This window comes from Miscanthus floridulus, chromosome 15 (assembly GCF_019320115.1).
Source record: "Miscanthus floridulus cultivar M001 chromosome 15, ASM1932011v1, whole genome shotgun sequence".
NCBI lineage: Eukaryota > Viridiplantae > Streptophyta > Magnoliopsida > Poales > Poaceae > Miscanthus > Miscanthus floridulus.
In genome coordinates this window covers 65,299,057-65,323,873 of record NC_089594.1, presented here as the reverse complement: position 1 = coordinate 65,323,873, position 24,817 = coordinate 65,299,057, and the positions used below count along the sequence as shown (strand labels likewise).

Genomic DNA, 24,817 nt, shown 5'->3' with positions numbered 1-24,817 from the left:
TTTGTTCTTTATTATTAGGTAATAGATTAAAAAAAGGAAAAAGAGAGGATGAACGAAGAAATTTAAGTGTCTTTAATATTAAGGATTAAGGATAGAATATATATTCCCTCTGTCCTATAATAAATAAGTTTCTAGAAATCTTGAGACAAGTTAAAAACGCCGGTAAAAGATACATGTACCCTCGTATTCATGAACGTGTAAATTAGGAAGGAATTTAAGAAAATCTAATCGTATAAAAAAGAAGCTGATCACAAAATCACAATTGACAGCAGGTGGACCCGAGGTATATATAGAAAACAAAGCAAGGCAGCCAAGTGGCGATAGGGGCAGAATCGTCTTTCCGGCCACGGTCGCCCGTCGATTTAGCCGAGCCCCCTCTTCCGTCCCAACACGACGTCCGACGACCCCCACTTCTCCCTCTCCGCGCTCCGACACCTACACACACGCACGCGCTAAACCCTCGCGCACGCAGGAACGCACGCGCTTGCGCTTGCGCTTGCCCTGCGCTCGTGCTCTTACCGCGCCGGCCGGGATGGGCGCGAACAAGGGGATGGCGACGGCGGCGGGGACGGCGGTGCTGCTGTACCTGGTGCTGTCGGGGCGGCTCTGCGGGGACGCCGCGGGCGGTGACGGCGGCGCCGCCCTGGAGGACCAGCTGATATCGTCGGCCGTGTCGGCGGCGGCGGAGGCGCGGCGGCGGAGGAAGGAGGAGGCCCGGGCGCGGCGGGAGCAGCAGCGGCGGGCGTCGCGCGGCACCAAGCGGCGGCGGTGGCCCGAGCGCGCCCCGGACGGGTGGGGCGAGGCGGCCGCCCTGGCCGCGCGCACCGTGCGGCTCACCTGGGCGGAGACGCTCGGCAAGTGGGCCCTCGGGGAGCTCGCCTTCGGGATCAAGTACTACATGCGGCAGCAGGTATGCGTGCCAGTGCCCGCGTCCGTTCCCTCGACGATCGCCGGCCGCGCGACGCCGACGAGGAGTAGCACCCTGCGTTCCCCATTGTGCCGTTAAAAATGTTTGTTTTGTTTTTGGATTTGTCTTGCACGAGATTTTTTTTCAAGGTTTTTCACTTTTGGGATTGCCCGCCTGGTTAACTTGGAGGTGATGTGTTTGCTACTTTGCTTCCGTGGAATTTTTCTCGGTCAAGCTTGGTTTGTCGCCTTTTCTTTTCTTTTTCCCTTTATTATCTTGTTTGAAAACCGTGAAATGGAAAATGTCTCCCGGGAAGAATCTTGCTTGCTTGCAAGAAAAGATGCAGAAGAAAGAAACGCCCCCAATCTGCGCGAGTTTCTTTCCCCCGTGGTCCGGTTTTTCGTTGCGCATTTATGCTGTGTTTTTCTCTTCCTTTCCCTCTTTTAGATTGGTCGACAGTCCGGCAGGCCCATGGCTTTTTGAAAGAAACTACCGTGTATTAGGAATCTGATCAAATACTGGACTGTTCTGAGTTGCTCGCCGAACTTGCTGAAAATCTATTTGGTCCACTTTTGAAGCAATTCCATATAGTTGCTGTCAACTGGGACCACACCTTAATACGTACTACTAGTTAGTAAGTGCTAAATGCTTCTATGTTGCAACATGTTTCCTTGCTAGCTTGGAGGTTACGTGGGTACTTGTGCCTAGTTTGAGAACAATCTACCAAACGAGTACATTAATGCGTGTTGTCTTAGGCCCCGTTTAGATCCAACCAAAAATCCAAAAATTTCCAAGATTCCTCGTCACATCAAATCTTACGGCATATGCATGGAGCATTAAATGTAGGTAAAAAGAATAACTAATTGCACAGTTTGTCCGTAATTAGCGAGACGAATCTTTTAAGCCTAAATAGTCCATAATTGGACAATTTTTACCAAATACAAACGAAAGTGCTACAGTAGCCAAAAGCCAAAAATTTTCGCATCTAAACGGGGCCTTAGTGTTTGCATAATTCTTGAATGTTACACAATTCGACGAACAGTTCAATTCAATTATTTTCTAGTACTACTTTGCTGACATCTGTTTTGATGGAGTTGGTTGTATGCAGTTAGCTTTTCACCTCACCATCCATATATACTACTGTGCTCTCTTCAATAATTTTGTGATTTTGGTCCATCATGGAGTGGGACTACTTTAGCATACCTATTAAATTTGACTCACTTGGGATTGTTTAAGTAAATTGTTTTATATATAAATAAACTACCCTACTTTCGGTCTTTCCCTCCTATAAACCAAACTCCACTTTGATTACTTTAGGCAACAAGAAATTGTAAAGTTAAGTGATCGTTGGATTTGAACCAGATACCTAACTGATAAGATGCTAGCTGCCTTTAGCGGCTCTAAGTATTCTACATTCTAGAATCATAGGTTGTGATAATTTTTTTCTCTAGAAATTGGTCTGCTCATTTGTCTTTGTACTTTTATCTTATTTCTGTAAGTCGTGATGTCGACAGATTACATATTGTCATGGATAAATGAGACATGTCAGTTTACTCTTACAGGGTAATCTGCAGCATGAGTATGCTGGAAGTGATTCTGTACTACTGAATGGGCCTGAGGTAAGGCAGGAGCTGATTTCGCTGCTCAGATATCTGAAGCAATGCATGTATTTCTCGAAGAAGCCATACAACGTGTTTTTGGAGTATGGTGGTTATAGCCAGAATGATGTGCTTATAAATAAATCTAAGGCGAGGGTGCGTAAGTATCAGTTAACTCTCTGTTGTCAATTATGCGTTGAGACTCAACATCCCAAACTTGTCACGGGCGATTTTTTTTCTGTTCATTCCACTGCTGATAATAAATCAAGAGTAACTGGATGAAATTCTGTTCTATCATGCAGCTCCTGAAGCCTGCTTTCACCATTGTTCGTGACAGAAGTAGCAAATGCTTTCTCCTTTTCATTAGGGGGGCTATCAGTGTTAAGGAGCGGTTGACAGCAGCAACTGGCGCAGAGGTTCCATTTCATCACGTTGTCGTCCAGGAAGGTCGTGTTTCCAAGCTAGTGTTGGGCTATGCCCACTGTGGAATGGTTGTAGCAGCTCGATGGATTGCAAAACAAGCCATTCCTTGCCTGAGTAAAGCAATCGAGGAATTCCCAGAGTATGAGGTTAAGGTAATTTCTTCAGCTCTAGCGAGTATCTGCAGGTGATCTTTTGATGTTCAAGTTCAACCATTCTGCATTGTCGAAAACTCATGGTATTACATATTGATGAGTCATCTATTGTCCGTTCTTTTATATTTTCTGCTTCTGTATTGAACTACAGTTCTGTAATTCGGAATTGATGCTTACTTGTCTACCTAGTAAATAGCACAAAAGCAACATAAGTCGTGAATGCTAAAGCAAGTGGAACTGCAAGTTGTTATCAACTGGAAATGCCAAATATGTTTTTTCCTTTCTTAAAGCCAAAGCAAATGAACTTCTAAGCACTCTTGCAGTAAAGTATCATCAATGGACTTTAGGATTCTCTAGTGCTGAGCAAGAATCTTAAGAAAATGGATTGCCAAAGTACTGAGGTACAAGCTTAAAGTTATGACTACCATGAGTAGAGAGAATAAGTGGACCACACTCATGAATGTAAAAAATTAATCAAAATAATATGAAACTAATGCTGAACAACTTAATAGTGTTGTATCTCATTTCTTCGTTGACTTTCATATTTGTTTTTGACGAAACTTTCATATTTATTTATGTGATTTCAGTGTATTTATAATTTTGTTAGCTAACCAGTGCATGTCTACTCAAATGTTCATGTGTAGAACCTGAAGGAATTTATTTGAATTTGTTTTGCTTTAATTATTGTTCATCCTAGATGATTTCTTTTGTTTTGGGAGGGACTTCTATATAGCCCCACATTTCTTTATATCCAACTTTTATCACAGACAGTATATGATGTTTCTGCACATAAACTCTCTTTCCTTCCTTAATTGAGAGGCAGAGCTCCTGCCAGGTTCCTTAAAAAAAAAGTATATGATGTTAAATATTTGTGCCTTGCATCTGACCCTTTCTTCATTTTACTTTATTTTGTTTAGATCATTGGACACTCAATGGGAGCTGGGATTGCAACAATACTAACATACATCCTACGCGAGAACGAGAAGCTGTCATCATCCACTTGTATTGCATTTGGGCCAGGTACTGCATTGAGAATTATAGTTTACTTTGAACAACATAAGTTAAGAAAAGGCATTCCATTTCCATTCGCAAACAGTATCCTTCACTAAAACGCAACATTGGCATGCTGCCACAATACGATGTCTTGTAATGACTGCTCACTGGTTCACCTGTTGGCATTTCCATTCACACTTTTCATTTTATAAGAGAGCTCTGGTATTAGTCATATTAAAAATTAAAAGGATGGCAAAGGATAATTATGTTGTATTTATGCTTAATGATAACTGCAACCGACGTTCTAAGATAGCTGTAATGAGCTATCTATCACTAGAACACATTGTTCTGAATTATCCCTAAGCCTAGATCATTACTAGAATCTAACATCTCTGGAACGTTTCTCTGTTGTCTGAAAATTGTCTCTTTGAATGCTTTGTTTGATATATTTACATTTCCACTGGCGATTCAGCTGCTTGCATGACATGGGACTTGGCTGAGTCGGGTAAAGACTTTGTTAACACCATTGTTAACAGAAATGACGTAGTGCCATCTCTTGGCATAGCTTCTGCTGCCAAGCTTCGTATAGAGGTACCTCTCGGCCAATTCATTTGCTGATATTTGAGTATCTAAGCAAAGTGGAACACAGAATTATATTGAATAGTTAAGTGGTTGGTTAGAAGGAAGGATAATTATTCTTCAAACAATTACTTCCCTTAAAAGAAAACATATATATATATACTATTGTACTGAATGTTGGCAGGTTATGTCATCGTCTTGGGCACACGACCTTCGCAAACAAATTCAGCAGACTAGATTCTTAGGTTTTGTGAACCGTTCTGTGAGTTTCATAAGATCTCATGTGCCCTTTGTCTCTGATCCAAGATCTAAGGTTGTGGATGTTGATATGCTACAATCTGAGAGTCCTGAGGTATAATAAATTTGTTTTTTTTGCTAAAAAATGTTATTCCAAGAACTAGTTCTTAAACAGATGAAACTGTAAATCTATTATGCCTTCATGGTGTTTTGGCAGGCTGGGAGTAAGCCTTCAGCAGATACCCATGCTGTGGTAATGAAACGCCCTGCACTAGTTTGCTGGTCATGTGTGGCTGCACCCAAACAGAGTATAGAAATTCAGGGCACGGAAGTCCAAACTGAGAAAAATACCGAAGCAACAGCTGTTGAGCTTGTCTCGATCCATCTTGGTGAACTAAACCTTCAAGAATCAGATAACCAGGACAACAACAGAGAGGAAAAGGGATCAGCACTGACAGAAACAGATGAAGAAGAGACCATGGAGCTTGTAGAGTCCTTGACCGATGAGAAGCAGGTGCCATCATCGTCAACCTCTGCTCAAGAGCCACACCAGCTATATGCCCCAGGGAAAATATTGCACATGGTTGGATTGCCAGCAGCAGAAGAGGCAACCACAAGTCAGCAAGGAGCCCAGGAGGAGGTCGTCGCCCTGTATGAGACACCCCGACATTTGTACAGTAAGATTCGCCTGGCGAGGTCCATGATAGGAGAACATTACATGCCCAAGTACATTAAGACAATGGAGCAGTTGATAGACAAGCTCGCAGAGGACATCGACGACCAGCTGGACTCTTTGTAGCATCAAAAGCGTGTACAGGATAATTATTGTACAGATCATGAAAAGGAAAATCATTGTTTCAGATTGCTTGTGCGTAATTGTAGTGGGTTTAAGTTTGTGATAGCGATCTAGAAGATGTACAACACCGCCAGTTTGGCTCTGGTCTGTTTATTTGCTGTCATTTCACTTTGGCAGGCACCTCAGGAAGAGCTCAAAGAGTTGAACCTGGTGATTGTCTCTGTAATTTCAACTGCAGCAGTTTTTTAGCTGTGAATATTATTATATTAACCATTAATTCGCGGGCATCATCTCTCTCAGGAGACTAGGGATGGTAGTCTGGCTTTCGTATGCGGTGGGTCAGGGTATGGATGTGAAATTCTACCCGTGGGCATGAGCGAGTTGGGTACCAAAAATAAAACGAGTAGGGTACGTGAAATTTCGTAGTTTGTTTTTTTAACTGAGTAACAATTAATGAACTAATGCTTTACTTAGGTTAATCCACAAAATAAGCTTGAGCAAGGCATGGAGTATGGTGGATATGGAAATGACCAAAAGATGCAAGCGCTCAAAAGATTGCAGCGTCATCAAACTCTCAGCAGATTCTGCAGTCTGCACTTTCCAAGTTTGCTGCTGAAGAATTCATCTGAAACCCGCTCAGATAAGAGGCAAAAACTGACCAACTTTCGCAGGTACCAAGCGTCGCAAATGATGCTGCTTTCGTTCCAATGCCACAAATGGTTGCCACAACAGCTCAGCAGCAGCCCCAGGCAATCTTCAGTGCAACAAGCAAGCACCTATGCAGCAGAGCCAAGCCCCTGCACCTCAGGCAGCCCCAGTACAATATCAATATCTATATACCAGGCCCCTCCCCAGCAGTTTGTCCCTCAGCCTGGAGGTGTAATGATGGGCATGCCTTACAACATGAGCACCGCCGCCGCCGCCTCCACAGCCTCAAATGGCTGTCGTGCCGCAGACTCTGCCTCCAGCGCCACCGATACTTCAGTAGCAGATGCCAATGAACCTAGCGCCTGGACCTGTTTGGAACGCAGGAATTTCACAGAAATCGCACAGAAATTTCACAGGAATCAGTTCAATTTCACAGAAAAAACACAGGAACAGGAGAATTTTCCCGCGTTCCAAACAAGCCCTCAGACTGCAGTTCCCTCCTTTCAGGCGGGCCCATGCAGCCACCTCCTGGGATGCAATACTTCCATCCCCAATCTCAGTGACCGTTTTGGTAGCCCAGCCTGTTAAACTTTTGACAGGTTTTCGATTTAGCGTTGACGGTGGTGATAGGCAGGATCTGACTGCTGTAGAGTATATACTGTTTGTGTTGTTCATTTCGCCATATGTTGTTGTACTGTACATGCAATGCGATGAGAGTAAAAGGAAGATTAAAGATTCACGTGGCCTCCTTCGATCTCGTACAGCTTGATGGGGGAACCGAATTTTAGAAAATGAAGGGACCCCATTCTGTTTTCTTTTGGATCACACACAGTGGGAAGGAGCTGCTCGGCTTCAGGGTCCAGGTTTTCCACCCAGAACATGCCCCTGAAAAGAAGAGGAGAAACCCCCTTTCTGTTTTGTTTCGTCAGACAAAACCACATATAGGCTTCAGAACGTGACGTGGATTGGATCGAACTTTATTCTTTTCTCTAATCGTGAACACATATGTGCCCTTGTGGTTCGGATTTGTGACGAATGATTGTCAACGTGATTCGCGTCTTGGGTTGAGTTTGAGAATTAACCATAGCGTGAGTTGGGTTGTGCAACATATCTCTTGGCTCGTGGTGCGCAGGTGTGGAGCTCGGAAGCAGTGGTCGACGGCGAGGTGAAGGTCAAGTAGGGCCGTGCCGTGCCGATGGACCGGGAGCGGTGAAGGACGGACGTGAGGCTTGGACTGAGGGACCAGGAGGCCGGGTGACCAGTCGTGGTGGCGGACATCTGGGGACATCGACAAGTGCAGGTGTATATGGAGGAGTGACCGTGTTGACCGAGTCAAGACAACGGACGTGCAAGTCGAGCGAGGCTCTGGAAGACTTGACGCCCGAGCGGTCGAGGACGGAGGTAACACGCGTCGAGTTGTGAGGGGCGCGTATGAAGTACGCTACTTACGGACGGTTTGGTGGTTTGGGCCTCAAAACCATCGGACGGATAGTTTTCGGGTTAGGGCCTCAAAACTCAGGCGGAGGTTTCGAGGAGGAACGGGACGGCACATGGCGGGATCACAAAGGTTGCGTTGAGGCGAAGCAAATCTGTGCAGGAAGCGTGGCCGTCTGATCGATAGAAATCGGGCTGGACCATAATGCCCTCAGGCTAGGTAGTTCATTCTAAAATATCTAGGGGTATTAGTGGAATTATGTAATAGGCCTATAAATAAGATAGGGCTGCCTCAACTCAGTCTCACCTCTTGGACATTTTTATTTTTTCCTCATTTAGTCGCCCTCCTAGGATTTGTTCCTGAGGTCCACAAATTCTAAATTTGTGTAACACAGGAAATTCGAGTTGGGAAGTGAGGCCGTAACCTCACAGTGCCCTTCGGTATTCGGAATCATGGTGTCGGGTTTGTAAACCCGGGGTCCCTCGCGGACCAGCCTCCCAACAAAGGTTCGGCCCAAGCAGACAAACGCACAACTCATGAGCCGGCCCAAGTACCTAAATGACAGGCCAAAGGGGCAATCGAATCTCCGACCGGGAGGCCTGGCCGAGGAAGAACAGCGCCCACTTTCCAATTCCGACCCACCTCTCCGACTAGAGCATTCGCTTCGGTCTCCAGCCCGCCTCCGGACGCCCTCTCCGACCGGAAGGCCTGGTCAAAGCACTACTTCCGACTCCGACCCGCATCTTCGACCGAGGATGTGCCAAACCCCTGCTCACGGCTCTTCTCCGATTGGCACAATCAGAGCCGACTGGGACCAACCGACCAGGGACGCTCGCTCAGAAAGGACCAGGGAACGAACAGAGAAAGCAAGGCAGGGCGCACAAGTCAAACCACGATACCAGGGACCGTACCCTGTACACCTACAGAAATAGTACTATGCAACCTCCCTGGCACAACAGAGCCCAAATAGTGTTGTAGGCGCTGACATTTTCCCTATAGTATTGTGGGCGCCATTAACTCCCATACAGTAAGGTTCTCCCACATGTCTCTAGGCATCGATAGTGTTCTGGACGCCGGCATTTACTATACCGAGTGAACATGGTGAAACTCTTCACATGCCTCTGGGCATCAACAATATAGCAGGTACTGACATCTGCCATACCCGAACAAGACGATGCAACATCCCACGTGCATCTAACATCCAACAATGTTGTGGGTGCCTACCATCATCCTGTACCCGCCGACATGGGAAACAAGGCTTAGAAGCATACATACTCTCTCCCTCTCACTTGTAAAGCCATCCCCTTCATCTATAAAAGGGGATGCGCTCTCTCCCAATGGAAAGGTAGATTCAAGTCATTCCAGATTCATTAGATCGATCGAGTTCACTAGTACACAACATCAGAGCCACTAGGTTCAAACCACGAGCACTCTCTCGAACACTTAGCACAAAGCAGAGCTCTTGTCACTCTTGGCCCTTTCGACCGGAGTCCGACCGGACCTCTTATACCTCCATCTTTCTCCTTCTCGTTTGTAACCCCACTGCAAACTTCGAGCACCTAGGCTCAGGAATAAAGTCACCGACCGACTCAAACTGGACGTAGGGCACGTTGCCTGAACCAGTATAACCCCTGTGTCATTGAGTGCTAGGCCACCTCCGATCACAACGTACGGCAAAACTACAAATATTTACTTGTTGGTCACTTTCTGCATCGACAGTTGGCGCCGTCCGTGGGGAAGACGTTGTACGTTCAACACTTTTTGGTCATCGGATGACCCACTTTTCCGCCACCATCGCCATGGCAGGCTCAATCGATACGACTCGCCTCGGCTCACTGGTGTTTCCCACACTCCCACCTATCGGGATGTGGGTTCCACCCGATATTCAAGCCGTCCCAGACCTTCCTCTTCGGAAGCCTAGACTTCGTCGTCGACCAGCTTGGCGTACTACACCTCCGCGAGGAGGCTCTTGTTCCAGCGCCCATCAGAGGGCCGCCCTCCATTGGCTCCGAGACGCACGGCGACTTCAACGACAATGCATCTGCGCTTCATTTCGAGCAAACTCTCAGCTCAAACCCCACTGTGAGTAATATGCATACTATTATTTACTCCCTATTTACTATCTCCTGCCGATTATCCGGAGGGACCGTATTGACCACGCCGTGGATGCCGTACGATCGGTTCCCCTACGACCTCGCATCCCCCGCGGACGCGTGTGCTCTAGGGCTCCAAAGGACGCTGCTGCCACATTCGCATTCGTGGGAATGTCGAGCTATACTCCTACCACTTTCCACGAACTCCCGGATGACGAGGGTGAGAGCGATGGCTCTAGCATCGGTGATGTGGCACCTAGCCACCGTCCGTCCCAGGAGTGCGCTATGGTGGACGCCCCGAGACAGCCGCCGCTCGTTGCGGAGTCTATGTAGACTCACACCCCTCTAGATCCGTGTGTGGGGGCCCTCGTGTTTGTGCGAGTCCATGCCGAGGAACTACAACAACGATGACAGAATCAACCGCTGCCTATGTCGGCACGCTCGGTACAGCACGTTGCGCCCCATGCGCATGGCCCGGCGGGTGGCGCCCAGTGTCGCGCCTGCTAGGTCCAACATGATATCTTGAACGAGGGGAATGATCCCCCACAGTTCGCTCGGGCTAGCCAGAACATCGCTACTGCGATAATGCTTCTACGCGACGTTCCCGAGCCCGTCAACTCCTAGGAGCGGGAGGTCTACCGGAACCTCTGGGTGCTGGTAGAAGCCGCCGCCGTTCAACAGGCGGAAAGCTCCACATTGCGACTCCAACACGCGCCCTCTCTCCCCACCTAGGGAGTGGGGACGCGCCAGATGGATCGCTCCATCCGCTCGCCGCTACAGCCGCCAAGTGCGGCTCAGGAGGCAGCGGCCGCGCCATGGTCCGACCTAGCGCCTGCTCTTCACTGACCGCCAGTACGCAAACGGCCTAGTCCGCACCAAGACGCTCACAGTGTCATTAGCAACCGGCATCAGACACGACATGATGATGACGTCCACCGGGCGACGATGAGGGCAGGCGACACGGATCCTGGCCGAACCATCGAGGGGAGCGGTGAAACATGCCCTAGGCATGATCGCCTAACAGGCAACCAGAGTCCTAGCCCTAAGGGCCCGGGACCCCGGGCCTTTGACCGGCGTATCCGGAGAGCGCCGTTCCCACAACGCTTCCGACCGCCCACCAACATAACCAAGTACACCGGGGAGACAAACCCTGGTATTTGGCTCGAAGATTTCTGGCTCGCCTGCCGAGCCGGAGAGGTGGATGATGACTATTTCATCATCCAGTATCTCCCCATCTACGTGGGGGGAAATGTTCGGGCATGGCTTGAATTTCTCCCACACGACAGCATCCGTGACTGGGCGGACCTCAAGAGGGTCTTTGTCAGGAATTTCTAGGGGATCTCAAGAGCTTCCAACAAGAGCCCAGCGAGTCCCTGCGGGATTACATTCGCAAGTTCTCCCAACGATGCAACTCCATCCATGATGTCATCGACGCGGATGTCATCAGCGCATTCCTCTCTGGGATGACCTGCGAATCCCTGATCCGCAAGCTTGGCTTCCTAAAACCCCGTTCCACCCGTGACCTGCTCGACGTCGCCACTAACCACGCCTCCGGAGAGGAGGCGGTTGGAGCAGTCTTCAACGGAGGCCGGGACAAAGGCAAGGCCAAGCACGTGGACCAAGATGAAGGCTCCTCCACACAGAGGGGCAAGAAGAACAAAAAGGATCGGCGCCGATCGGACAACACCGCGTTGGTCACCGCAGCTGATCGCACGGGCAAGCCTACCTGACCACTTCAACAAGCTCATGGATAGCCCATGCACAAATCACACCTATCCCATCAAACACCTCTATAAGGACTGCGAGCTCCTCAAACATTTCCTACGACAGGCCGGCGGGTCGAAAGGAGACAAAAAAGAGGCGGCAACCAAGAAAGGAGGCGCGGCGGGCAAGGATGGAGATGGCTTCCACGACGTTGAGGAATGCATCATGATCTTCGATGGATCCGATGGCATATGGTCCAAGCACCAGCACAAGGTACGCTATAGGGAGGCATGTGCCGCCGAGACGGCCGTCCCCTCCTTCCTCGGCTAGTCGGAATCTTCGATCACCTTTGATCAAAGGGACCATCCCTCCCATGTCACAAGACCGGGACGCTACCCGCTCGTTGTCGACCCCATCGTCCGCAAGAAGCGCCTCACCAAGGTGCTGATGTACGAAGGCAGCGGCCTTAACATCCTCTACATTGACACCCTCGATGCCATGCGCATCCCCCGATCGAAACTCCACCTAGCGGGCTCTCCCTTTCCACAGGTTGATCCTGGGAGCAAAGGCATACCCGCTCGGGTAGATCGACCTGCCCGTCATGTTTGGCAACCGAGCCAACTTCCGCTCGGAGGTCCTCACCTTCGAAGTAGTGGACTTTCTAGGGTCCTACCACGCCATCTTGGGGCGGCCATGCTACGCCAAATTCATGGCGATCCCCAACTACCCTACCTCAAGCTAAAGATGTCGGGACCGAACGACGTCATCACTGTGAGCAGCGCCTTCTCGCACACCTTCACATGCGACCGCGAGCATTTCAAGCTCGCCACCGCGGTCATCAACTCATCCTGAGCTCCCATGGCTCTGGGAATCGTTGACCCCGACAGTCCCAGACTACAACAAACCAACCCCCTCGACAGCCTTCCACCCACTCGAGGAAACCAAGGCGGTGGGAATCGACCCCACTGACCCAACCAAGACGGTGCGGATCGGGACCTAGTTCCCGACCAAATAGGAATGCAAGCTCATCGACTTCCTGTGCACCAATCGCGATGTCTTCACATGGCAGCCTTCTGACATGCCGGGCATACCGCGGGAGGTCACCGAGCACGCACTGCGCCTCATCCCGGGATCGAAGCCCGCCAAGCAGCGCCTGCATCGCTTCGACGACGAGAGGCGCAGGGCCATAGGCGAAGAGATCGCCAAACTCCTGGCAGCCGGATTCATCAGAGAGGTATTCCACTCCGACTGGCTTGCCAGTCCCGTTCTTGTTAAAAAGAAGACCGGGAAGTGGAGTATGTGTGTTGATTATACTGGCCTCAACAAAGCATGTCCAAAGGATCACTTTCCTTTGCTGCACATAGACCAGATTGTCGACTCCACCTCGGGTTGTGAGATCCTTTCCTTTCTGGATGCCTACTCGGGCAATTACCAGATCGTGATGAAAGAGTCTGATCAGCTCGCAACCTCGTTCATCACCCTGTATGTTTAGTACTGCTATGTAACCATGCCCTTTGGCTTGAAGAACGCTGGCGCCATCTACTGAAGGTGCATGCAGCAATGCTTCACCGACCAAATCAACCCGCTCGATCAGCCTAATCAAGCCAAGCGGCCAGGACCAACGATCGCCGTCTATGTTGATGACATAGTGGTCAAAACGACTCAAGCTTGCAACCTAATTGCAAACTTGGCCACAATGTTCGCGAACCTCTAAAGGTTCAACATCAGGCTAAATCCCAAAAAATGTGTTTCTGGGGTTCCGAAGGGGAAGCTGCTAGGATACATTGTGTCCGAGCATGGCATCGAGGCCAACCCCAAAAAATCATGGCCATCTCCAATATGGGCCCCATACGCAGCGTCAAGGGCGTGCAAAGGCTCACTGGCTGTCTGGCTACCCAAAGCCGATTCATCTTCTGGCTCAGCGAACGGGGAATGCCACTCTACAAGCTCCTCAAAAAGATGGACACTTTCGTCTAGACTAAGGAAGCTCAGTAGGCTCTGGAGAGCCTCAAAGCGTCCCTCATGTCAGCCTCGATCCTTGTCGCTCCCGAATGGGGAGAACCCCTCCACCTCTACATCACGGCCAGCAACCATGTGGTAAGTGCCACGCTGGTCGTCGAAAGGGAGGAGCCAAGACACCAACTTAAGGTCCAGTAGCCTGTATACTTCATTGGGGAAGTACTCACCGACCCCAAGGTCCGGTACCCCTAGGTACATAAACTCCTATACAACGTGCTGATGGTGACCCAGAAGCTTCTGCACTACCTCACTGACCACGAAGTCACGGTCGTCACTTCATACCCGCTCGGGGACATCATCCGCAACTGCAACGCCACAGGACGGATCTCTAAATGGGCACTCAAACTCATGGGCCACGACATGAGGTACATCCCCCATCCGCCATTAAATCTCAGGCTCTCGTGGATTTTGTCGCCGAATGGACAGAGGTGCAGCTACCAACCCCGGATGTCACTCACGAGTACTAGATAATGTATTTTGACGGGTCCGTAATGGCGCCCGGCTCGGGGGCTGGAGTGGTTCTGATCTCCCTGGATGGGAGTAGGATCTGCTATGCCATCCGCCTCCACTTTTCAGCCTCAAACAACGCCGCGGAGTATGAGGCCCTCATCAACAGACTACGTATCGCCATCGAGCTTGGTGCTACGTGACTCTACGTTCGCGGTGACTCAGAGCTAGTTGTTGATCAGGTCATGAAGGAGTCCTCCTATAAAAGCCCCCTCATGGCAGCATACTGCCAAGAGGTGCGCAAGCTTGAGGACAAATTCTAGGGATCGAGCTGCATCATGTCCCCCGAAAGGACAATGATGCCACCGATTTTCTTGCAAAATTGGCCGCCAAGCGGAATCCATCCCCAAGCGGGGTCTTCATCAATGATGTCCACAAGCCGTCCGCCCATATCCTACAAAGTCTGGTCCAGACACACCCCGATGCGCAGCCAGCGCCCGGAGGCTCCGACCCCGATGCCAAGCCAGTGCCTAGGGGCTCCGACCCCAACGCCAAGCCAGCGCTCGGGGGCTCTGATCCAAGTACCTCCATCATGATGTCATCCGCCGACATCGCCATATTGGCACTCGATCAAACCGACTAGCGAGCGCTGCTACTCGCCTACCTCCTTGAGGAGGTTCTCCCACCCAAAAGGACTAAAGCCCGACAGATCGCTCGACGCGCCAAGACCTTCGTCGCGCTCGGTGACGAACTCTACAAACTGAGTCCATCAGGGGTGCTCATGAAGTGCATCCCCACTGACCAGGGGAAGCAGCTTCTCCTCAAGGTCCATGCTAGGATTTGCGGACATCACGTGGCCCCAAGGTCGCTGGTCGAAAAAGCCTTTTGCCAAAGTTTTTACTGGCCCACCACGCTACAAGATGCAGAGGAGGTCGTCCACAGGTGTAAAGGATGCCAGTTCTACGCTTGGCAAACCCATTTGTCGACACAGGAGCTCCAAACCATCCCCATCACCTGGCCATTCGCGGTCTGGGGCCTCGACATGGTGGGACCCCTCAAAAAGGGCCCAGACGGTTTCACTCACCTACTCGTAGCAGTCGACAAGTTCACCAAGTGGATAGAGGCCAAGCCCATCACAAACATCCATTCGGAAGAGGCGGTGAAATTCTTCCTCGACGTCATCTACCGGTTCGGCATTCCCAACTGCATCATCACTGACCACGGGACTAACTTCATCGGGAAGAAGTTCCTGGACTTTAGTGATGGATACGGCATCAGAATCGACTAGGCCTCGGTCAGACACCCACGTACTAACGGTCAGGTCGAGCATGCCAATGGTATGGTCATCCAAGGACTTAAGCCATGCATCTTCGACCGACTCAACAAGTACGCCGGGCGATGGGTTGTGGAGGTCCCAGCGACCCTCTAGAGCCTGAGAATGACCCTGAACCGATCCATGGGGTTCACACCCTTCTTCCTAGCCTATGGAGCTGAAGCAGTACTGCCCTCCGACCTCGACCACGACGCCCCAAGAGTGAAGGCTTTCGACCGCGACTGAGCCGCGGAGGTTCAGCAAGACGTAGTCGACCTACTGAAAGGTCCCTGTGTGGTTTTGGTAATTGAGTGACAACCTAGGTGGACTAATTATGTTTATGTGAGATACATAGGTGATTAGTCCATAGGAATATGTGTGTGAGCAACATATGCCATGAAGGTGAAAATGGCTTGAAGATGTTGCAAAGCTCACACATGTGATGATGAAGGAGCTCATTGCAAATGAGACATGCCATTGAGTCATGTGATCAAGGTGGAGAAGATCAAGACATGACTTGGCTTGATGGACCGGTTGCAAGCGTAAAGGGCAAGTCGGAGGCTATGGAGCGATGAACCGCGTGGCGGTGAAGCTTGAGCAAGACTAGGTGCCGATGGACGAAGGCAACGGTGAAAAGCAAGTGATGACAAGATCGATGAACCAATATGATCACGTGATGATATGAAGTGGATCATATCATTGTTGATCATGTTGGTGCATGTGTTGCATCAACATTGGAGGAGATGGAATGGAATGCGCAAGGCAAAGGTATAACCTAGGGCGTTTCATTTCACCGGTCATAGGTGTGTAGAGAAGTTGATGACCGGGTTTAGGATAGATGGCCGTACTATCAAGAGGGGCAAACTTGTTTGCATATCGGTCATCTAGTGCCACTCGAGTGATCTAACTTTGCATCATCGCTAGGATCGAGTGGCGTGGCAAGTTGAGTGACTAATCCTTTGAAAAATGTTTGTGAAAAGCTAACACACATACACATGGTGGTGTACACTTGGTGGTGTTGGCACATTTACAAAGGAGATAGAGTTGGAGTTGATGTGGATCAACTTGGCAATGAAACGGTGGCGAGAAGGGTTAGGAACTCCATCGGCGGAATGTCTGCCCATAGAGTGCGGACAGTCCGACAGTGCCACCGGCACCCTATATAGAAAAGATAGGGTCCCACAGAGTGGACCGGACTCTGGTCACGCAGTGAACGGATGCTGGTTTCTGGCGTCCGTTCAGTAGTGGTAGTCAGCGGGCAGGCGTCGGTCATCGACCGGACGCTGGCGCTAGAAGTGACCGGACGCTGGCTGTGTGCGTCCGGTCAAGGTGACGTGTGATGACGCATGCAGACGATCCTAGGTAACTTCCCCTCCAACAAGGCTCACCCGATGAAGATCCACCAGAAAAAATCCACACACGGCTCCATCCCAAAAAAGGCCTAGCAGATGAATCCAGCATGCCACCCCCTTCGGTGGAAGCCACCCCTTCTCACGCAAAGACGGCTAGCACCGCCTCAGGTTGCCTCTAGCTCGACATCGCGCTTTAGATTCACGAAAGGATCTGTAAGTCCTCCCCCTCGCTTACCCTCTCTCTCACTTAGGAACCGCCGCGGTATACATGCACTCTCGGTGAGGAGGAAGGAGGAGAAATAATAGTTGGAGAACAGGCAAAGGACTGCGACGGAAAGCCCTCTCCCTCCCCCTATTTAAGGAGGAATTGCGACAACTGAAGAGGGGCAAAAGATCAGAGCGAAAAACTGACCGATGGATGGGAAACGATGGGACGCACCATTCAATGCGGATGGGAAACGATGGGACGCACCATTCAATGCGGATGAGAAACGATGGGACACACCCTGATCGATGGGACGCACACTGACCGACGGAACGACGCCTAGTCAGATGGAACGCCACCTGGTGAGATGAGACATGGCCTGGGTTTGGCCCACCACTATCGCACGCCGGGCGCAAAAACCAAAATGTCACCACGCGCAGGCAGCTCTCCGCATCACCAGACGGGACTTGGAAAAACCCAAAACGGGATCTCTGCCAGGAGAGACCATCAGGCTTCCTAAAGTTGATCGAACGGCTCAGAAAAACACATCGAGAGACAGGTAAGGAGCAAAGGGACACCCCATGTAGGCCAAGCCGACTCCGTCACGAACGACGAGCACTGGTCCCAGTCGGATATTTCCGACTGGAGCTCTTCAAACCCCGTCACTCGAGTCATCAAGGTAACACTACCGACCCCCGCTATTTCTTTATATCAATTCATACATCCATACACGCATTCATTCCATACGCCCATGCCCCCAGGACGATTTGGGCCTTGAATCGCTTGGGGGCTCGGGAACTAAGCATCGCACATGCAGCGAGATGCATCACAACGCTTTGTGTTGCATCACGAAGCGGCAGTTGCCTCATTCGACATGAACAACGACCGACCGGGGTTCGAAGGCCGGCCCACGAAGGGCTCGAGGCCGCCCCACGTCAAACAAAGCCAGGGGAGAAAACATAGATGAGCCCCGTGTGGCCCTCGCCCAGTCTGCCTCAAAGCAGACAGGGTCATCTCAATCTTCTCGTTTGATCCTAAACCTCTGCCAAGCCCATAGAATCTCCATCGAGGGGAGGCCGTCAGGCCACCCGGGTCGGTCCCCGGAACGACCCAAGCATCTGCCGGGTTGTAGGTAAAGGAGTAGTGGAATGTCACAAGAGGGCTATGCCGACCCCATCACAAATGGCAGACCCGGATTCCACTCGATCATACCCGTTAGCGAACTCACTGAGCACGTCACTCGAGCCCAAGCGATCGGGACAAGGGACAAAACTCAGCCCCTCCGGTTGTGACAAACCGAGGACGGGGTAACGCACACAACTCAAACCGACCCCTACCAAAAGCCCAACAGGGCTTGGGGGCTCAATGCACACCAAAACACCTGGGTCTGCGACCCCGAACTCGCCCCATCCACTCGGCTACGCTTCGACTGCACACCAAACGCCTAGGTCTACGACCCCGAACTCGACCCATCCCTCGGCTACGCTTCGACTGCACACCAAACGCCTGGGTCTGCGACCCCGAACTCGCCCCATCAGGATCCACGAGCTTCGGCTCGCCCGATCCCTAAACTAACTAACTATCTTGGCTGCGCGGGCTGCACTGAGGCCAGGATCCACGACTCCGACTTGCCCGATACCACGGCGCGCACTGACGCCAGGACCCGCAAACTCCGTCTCGTCCGATCCCTAAACTAACTGTCTCGCCCGATCCCACAGCGCGCATCAGCGTCAGGATCCACGAGCTCTATCTCGCCCGATCCAAAAACTAAAATGCCTCGGCTGCGCAACGACGCCTTGGTTGACGACTCCGTCTTGACTAAAAAACACGCACACACGCCCACTGAAAAACCCCCAGACGATTCTGCCCGAATCGTCCAAGGCTCGGGAGCTACACCCGCAGGTGCACTTGCGCACACCCGTCGACAAAACGAAACTTCCCCCGCTGGTAACACGAAAAAAAACCCAGACGATTCTGCCCGAATCGCCCGGTAGTTCGGGGGCTACACCCACGAGTGTGCTCGCGCGCACCCGCTGTCAAGACAAAAATCCCCCAGACGATTCTACCCGAATCGCCCGGGGGCTCGGGGGCTCCTGTCAGGTTCATAAACTCAGGGTCCCTCACGGATCAGCCTCCCAACAAAAGTTCGGCCCAAGCAGACAAACGCACAACTCATGAGCCGACCCAAGTACCTAAATGATAGGCCAAAGGGGCGATCAAATCTTTGACCGGGAGGCCTGGCCGAGGAAGAACAGCGTCCGCTTTCCGATTCCGGCCCACCTCTCCGACTGGAGCATTCGCTTCGGTCTCCAGCCCGCCTCCGGACGACCTCTCCGACCGAAAGGCCTAGCCAAAACACTACTTCCGACTCCGACCCGCGTCTTCGACCTGGGATGTGCCAAACCCCTGCTCACGGCTCTTCTCTGACTGGCACGATCAGAGCCAACAAGGACCAATCGACCGGGAATGTCCGCTCGGAAAAGACCAGGGAACGAACGGAGAAAGCAAGGCAGGGCGCACAAGTCAAACCACGATACCAGGGACCGTACCCTGTACACCTGCAGAAATAGTACTCTGCAACCTCCTTGGCACAACAAAGCCCAAACAGTGTTGTAGGCGTCGACATTTTCCCTACAGTATTGTGGGCACCATTAACTCTCATACAGTAAGGCTCCCCCACATGCCTCTGGGCATCGACAGTGTTGTGGGCGCCGGTATTTACCGTACCGAGTGAACATGGTGAAACTCCTCACATGTCTCTGGACATCAACAGTATAGCATGTACCAATATCTACCATACCCGAACAAGACGACGCAACCTTCCACGTGCATCTGACATCCAACAGTGTTGTGGGCGCCTAGCATCTTCCTGTACCCGCTAGCATGGGAAACAAGGCTTAGAAGCATACGTACTCTCTCTCTCTCACTTGTAAAACCATCCCCTTCATCTATAAAAGAGGGTGCGCTCTCTTCCAACGAAAAGGTAAATTCAAGTCATTCTAGATTGATTAGATCGATCGAGTTCACTAGTACACAACAGCAGAGCCACCAGGTTCAAACCACGAGCACCCATTCGAACACTTAGCATATAGCGGAGCTCTTGTCACTCTCGACCCTTCCGACCGGACTTCTTATACTCCTATCTTTCTTCTTCTCGCTTCTGCAAACTTCGAGCACCTGAGCTCAGGAATAAAATCACCGACCGACTCAAACTGAACGTAGGGCACGTTGTCTGAACCAGTATAAACTATGTGTCATTAAATGCTAGGCCATCTCTGATCACAACGTACGACAAAACTATAAATATTTATTTATTGGTCACTTTGTGCACCGTGTTTTTCGCGTTTTGGTTCTCTGTTCTTCGTTTTCCCGTTTTTTCCCAAAATCGTGCAGCCCTGGAGTTTGGATTGATTTAAGGCGATGATCTTTTTGGGATAGGATCGTTCCTAGTTGAATTGTATCTGTGCAAATTTTGGAAACGAATCATGGTGATTTGATCGTGTTTTGGTTCGTTTTTGGCCGCCTCTTTTCTGTTCGTTCTTCTCTGTTCGTTGCACTCGTCTCTGCTCGAGGTCCTCTGGTGCTAATCGGAGGTGCAGGCAGCGCACACAGGTTCGGGCACCGGTGGCCCTTCAGTGGAGGCTTGCTCGGCTCCTAGCGCACAGCAGCGCAGCACCTGCGAGAGCTCGTGGCCGCCGGTGGTCTTCCGCTCGTCCTCAGTACAGGGCAGTTTGCTCCACTTTTTCCCTCTCCTTTTCTGCTGGTTGGATTTGCAGTAGATTGGACTCCAGGGGCAGCCGTCCGCAATCCCAATCATCCTGGTCCGACTACTACTTGCTTGATCTTTCCTTCTGCCGCAGTTTTCCCTCCCTGGCCTCTCTCTGTTCGTTGTTTCGTATTTGAGTTAGTCACTGTCAGGTTCGTGGAATTTCAGAACGGCAAGGAGCAGCGCTGCGAGCAGACCCGCGGCGCTCGGTCACGGTCCGTTTTCTCTCGGCGCGCTCGGCTGGCACCGCACGGTGCGGTGTACAGCGCCCAAGACCGAGCGGTGCACCGGGCAAGGCTGTCCGGTGCCCGTCTGATTCCCTGCGTAAAATTAGCCGGTCGGATTTCTGGTCCAAACCCAAGGAATTTCCGGCCCATTTTCCAGCCTCGCTTTCTTGTCCGTAGTTTGGTCGTTTGAGCTCCGATACGCGTTCCGTCTTTTGCGTTGTCTCCCCACTAATTCATGGAACCTATCTAGCTACTCTCGTCACTAGTTGGCTTGTGTATTTTAGATTCGGGAACGTATGCTATGGTTTGTTCTTAGTGGTGAATTTGGGACAGCGGCTGAATATTTCGAAACAAATTTTGAGGCTCTCATCCACCCTCACTCTGGTCGTCGTTTTCGGTCCCACTAAGAACGGAAGAAAATAGTGGATGACCAAGGAGAACGATATCATCCAAAGGTAGTTCAAAGTTGGAAGATTTTGTCTTGCGTTTGTTTTGAAACGGTGGGAAGAGCAAATTACCCACCAGCCAGCCATCATCCATTTCCTAAACTTGCATCGCAGATCGAACTTCCAAGGGCAGGTTCTGTATGAATTGAGGCAGAGATGCTTGTTGGGTTACCTTACCCCTGCATTTGGGATGGTCTTATCTAATGCAAAAATCTCTCTAATATGCATGATCCCAGCCCCAAGAGCATCCTTTCATATGGAGGAAACAAACAAACTAAGTGTGATCTTGCTGGCAATAATAGCCCTGCGGGAACATGCATTGACCTGATGTTGCGAATTTATCTGACAAATATTTATATGATATCCATCTACTTCAGTACTACTTGACCGGGTAATTATGTGGGATCTTTTCCATGAACAAGCATGGCAATTGACCGCGTATATCTTCCAGCAATTAATTTCTGATGGCTTAAACCAGATAACGGTCTGTTGGGATGGGAGTGGCCGATTCAGTTTTAGTACACCTGATCAATAAAAAAAATGTAGTAGAAACCAAGACGTGCAGGAAAAATACAGGACCATTTTTTGTTGGAGGACAACACTAGAATCTTTAAGTGAAAGGTAAGTTGAAGCAACTTGACTTGGCCTGTTGAGAACAAATCGTGCAGAACTGTTCCTCTAGATGAAAGTTCTTTTTCCATGGAAGTTCTCAGGCTTGTAATGTGTCTTTTATTTTTAGTTTTTTTTATTAAAAAAAAACTAAGAAAACAGCACCGACAAACTGAACTTGCCCTATCTTGACCAGTAAACCACATGCTAACCAGACCTGAAATTTAGTTCATGAATTACAAAGAGTTCTATTTTAAAAAAGGTTAAACTGGATTTCATTTCATCAAAGGCATAGTGAAAAGATGGGGCTACACATTCGCATTTGGGAATTTTGAAGTGCTCTTTGCACATTACATTGTGAGTGCAGTTATGCTTGACATGAGTAGAGAGACAAGGCCGTGTTCCCTTGTCTAGCTTGCCTTGCAGGCAATACAAAGGAGTTGAGCCTTACTGAGTTACTGTGGGACACATTAAACTAGAGCTTGATCTGGATGCAAATCATTGATCTACTAATAGGCAACGGCACCTTCTGTGCAGTGATCACCACCAAATTTATCATGAAACTTGCATACAGAAATCTCTAGCAAAACATATCAACAAGATAAAAATTTGACAAAAGCATAAGGACGTCACCAGTTGCCATTTGCAAATATTCTTCTATTCATGGATAAAGAACCTCCTCAGAACTAGATGCCATAACATGGCATTCCACATCAGGATACTCCTTCATAATGCTGTAGATCTTCTCATAGCTGTTGTTACATGGTGAGATGTCATCAGAAATAGTCATTGTCAATCTCCGAAGCACTGTTGCACATCGGAGTATGATTTTTAGGAAATCAACTTCATCATCTTTTCCTTCCAGGCCATGAATTTCAACAACTTCAAGATTCGCCAAAGAGACATCTTCACTTCTCCAGTTGCTAGACTGTTCACAAGGACAATTTACTGGACATGGCACTCGTACCTGAAAGAAAAATGGACAACGGTTAGTCACTGCTATGTAAAATTTAGTAGCCAATCAGAATACATAACTACAGAATTGACAACCAAATGATTACCTTGTCACGTGCTAGGACCACCTTAGGTCTTTGTATAGTTGGTTGAATCCGAAGCAGACGCAACATCAATGGTCCAAAAGCATGCCACCCCTCTGTATCGAGATCCAGCTCCAAAATAGAAAAAACAGTAATTGGAAGACGAGCTATCACTTGTGCAATGCTCCATTCTGCATCCAAAAGACCAGCCTGCATATCAACAAATAGAGTGTTCCAATGTTATCAAAAGAGGAAATTGTCATCACATGGAGAAAACCATTTGGCTGCATATAATAACACAACAATTTTGGTATAAAAGTTTCGAAGAAAAGCATAGCAAAGTAGCATACTCACATTAGCAGAACTCCTTAATTTCAGCGAGACGACATGGAAATCATCGAGCTCATGCTCCTTTATGCTGATGAGGCGCCATATCTGGCCGAACCCAACACAAACACATGGAAAATGGCAACCTCATCTGAGTTTCTTCACCATTGGTGCCGAGAAAGACAAACTAAAGCCTTTAGCAATATCGACATCCAATGTCACCTCCTTAAGTACTGGGGCCGCGATGTCAATGCAACTAATGTCCTAATTGTGTACCTCCAAGACAAACTCCTCAAGCGACGGCGAGTGAACAATCACCGTGTCAACAATTAGATTCCCGATGTTCAGGATGCACAGGCATGGGCAGAGGGGGAGCAGGGAGCCAAGGTCGATGCAGCACGAGTTCAGATAAAGGCTCTTGAGGGCAGTGAACTCGCCGTATTGTGGCAACGTAATTGGGAGGTTTCCCATCAAGTCAAGACTAAGGTAGGAGGTGCGTTCGAAGCAAGGAAGATCCACGGCGTAGTTTGTTAGGGGGCCCCATGACACCGTGATGATGAGTTTATCCGGCAACACCCGTGCGGCGCCGTGGAGAAGCAAGGATACCTGCCAATTCCAGTCTTCGTCGTCGGCCCAGTCTGCCCACAAATTGATGTCGAGGAGGTCCAGCGAGGGACGGGTGATCCTGGCGAGCGTTGACTCGACATGGAGGGGTTGGGCGCTGTAGAACCTGAGCTCAGGAAGGTCGGTCCAGAGGCCGCGCCAGGCACGGCAGACCGCTCCGGCGCGCGCAGCTCCAGCGGGAGACCTGAGACGGGCGAGAACCTCGAGGAGCAGGTCCTCTGGGAGGCCGCTGATCCTGTCCTCTGAGCTGTGTTGGGACCGGCGGCGATGGCCACATCCTTGCGGCTCCGGCGGTGGGTACACTAAGCGACGCCCGGACCTGAGCTGCATTGTCCCGCCTAGCTGCCAAAAAAATGAGCGTAGAAGGTGAGAAAATTATCTGATGCAAGCAGAATAAAACATACTAGTATACACTGCTATTCCTACAATAGATATTGAAACTTTTGACAACGTGAGCAGGACGATCATCCTCTCGTTTTCACCAAGTAACTAATTTCCCCACAGGGATTAGGTTTCCCCTTCAATCCCCAGGAAGCAAAGGAAAAAAAAAATCGGGACGGAGGGGAATCGAGCGCAGAGTGAAATCTAAACCAAATCGAAATGGATCATCAGCTACAACTATTTGCACATCTTGATAGAATCTTACGAACACCTGGAGTAGATGTTGTGGGTTTACTTCACTGTTACAAGTGTATAAGCCTTGAAAAAGCCGAGAAAACTTAGAGAGAGAAAAGGAGCAGAGGGCCATACCTTTCGAACTTAGCAGAGGAGGTAGAGGAAGAAGTGGTCGTCATTGGAGCGGGTACGCAGTGTGGGCGGTAAAGTTCAGCGTAGTAGTGGCGATGCAGAGGTGATGGTGAAATCGGTGGCAGCTTTCTATT

General features: G+C 49.9%; 1 protein-coding gene and 1 pseudogene across 1 annotated transcript; one reads left to right on the top strand and one right to left on the bottom strand.

The window, feature by feature from the left end:
- The first annotated feature begins 333 nt into the window (after nt 1–333).
- On the top strand, nt 334–6,003 carry LOC136508180 (uncharacterized). Its single transcript, XM_066502808.1, has 7 exons — nt 334–910; nt 2,470–2,661; nt 2,808–3,080; nt 3,998–4,100; nt 4,546–4,664; nt 4,837–5,004; nt 5,107–6,003. Exons 1-7 carry the CDS (start codon nt 533–535, stop codon nt 5,686–5,688), a joined length of 1,815 nt encoding a protein of 604 aa, XP_066358905.1. The 5' UTR covers nt 334–532; the 3' UTR covers nt 5,689–6,003.
- Nucleotides 6,004–6,581: 578 nt separating this feature from the next.
- Nucleotides 6,582–24,266, bottom strand: LOC136507566 (FBD-associated F-box protein At2g26860-like; annotated as a pseudogene).
- Between the last annotated feature and the right edge of the window lie 551 nt (nt 24,267–24,817).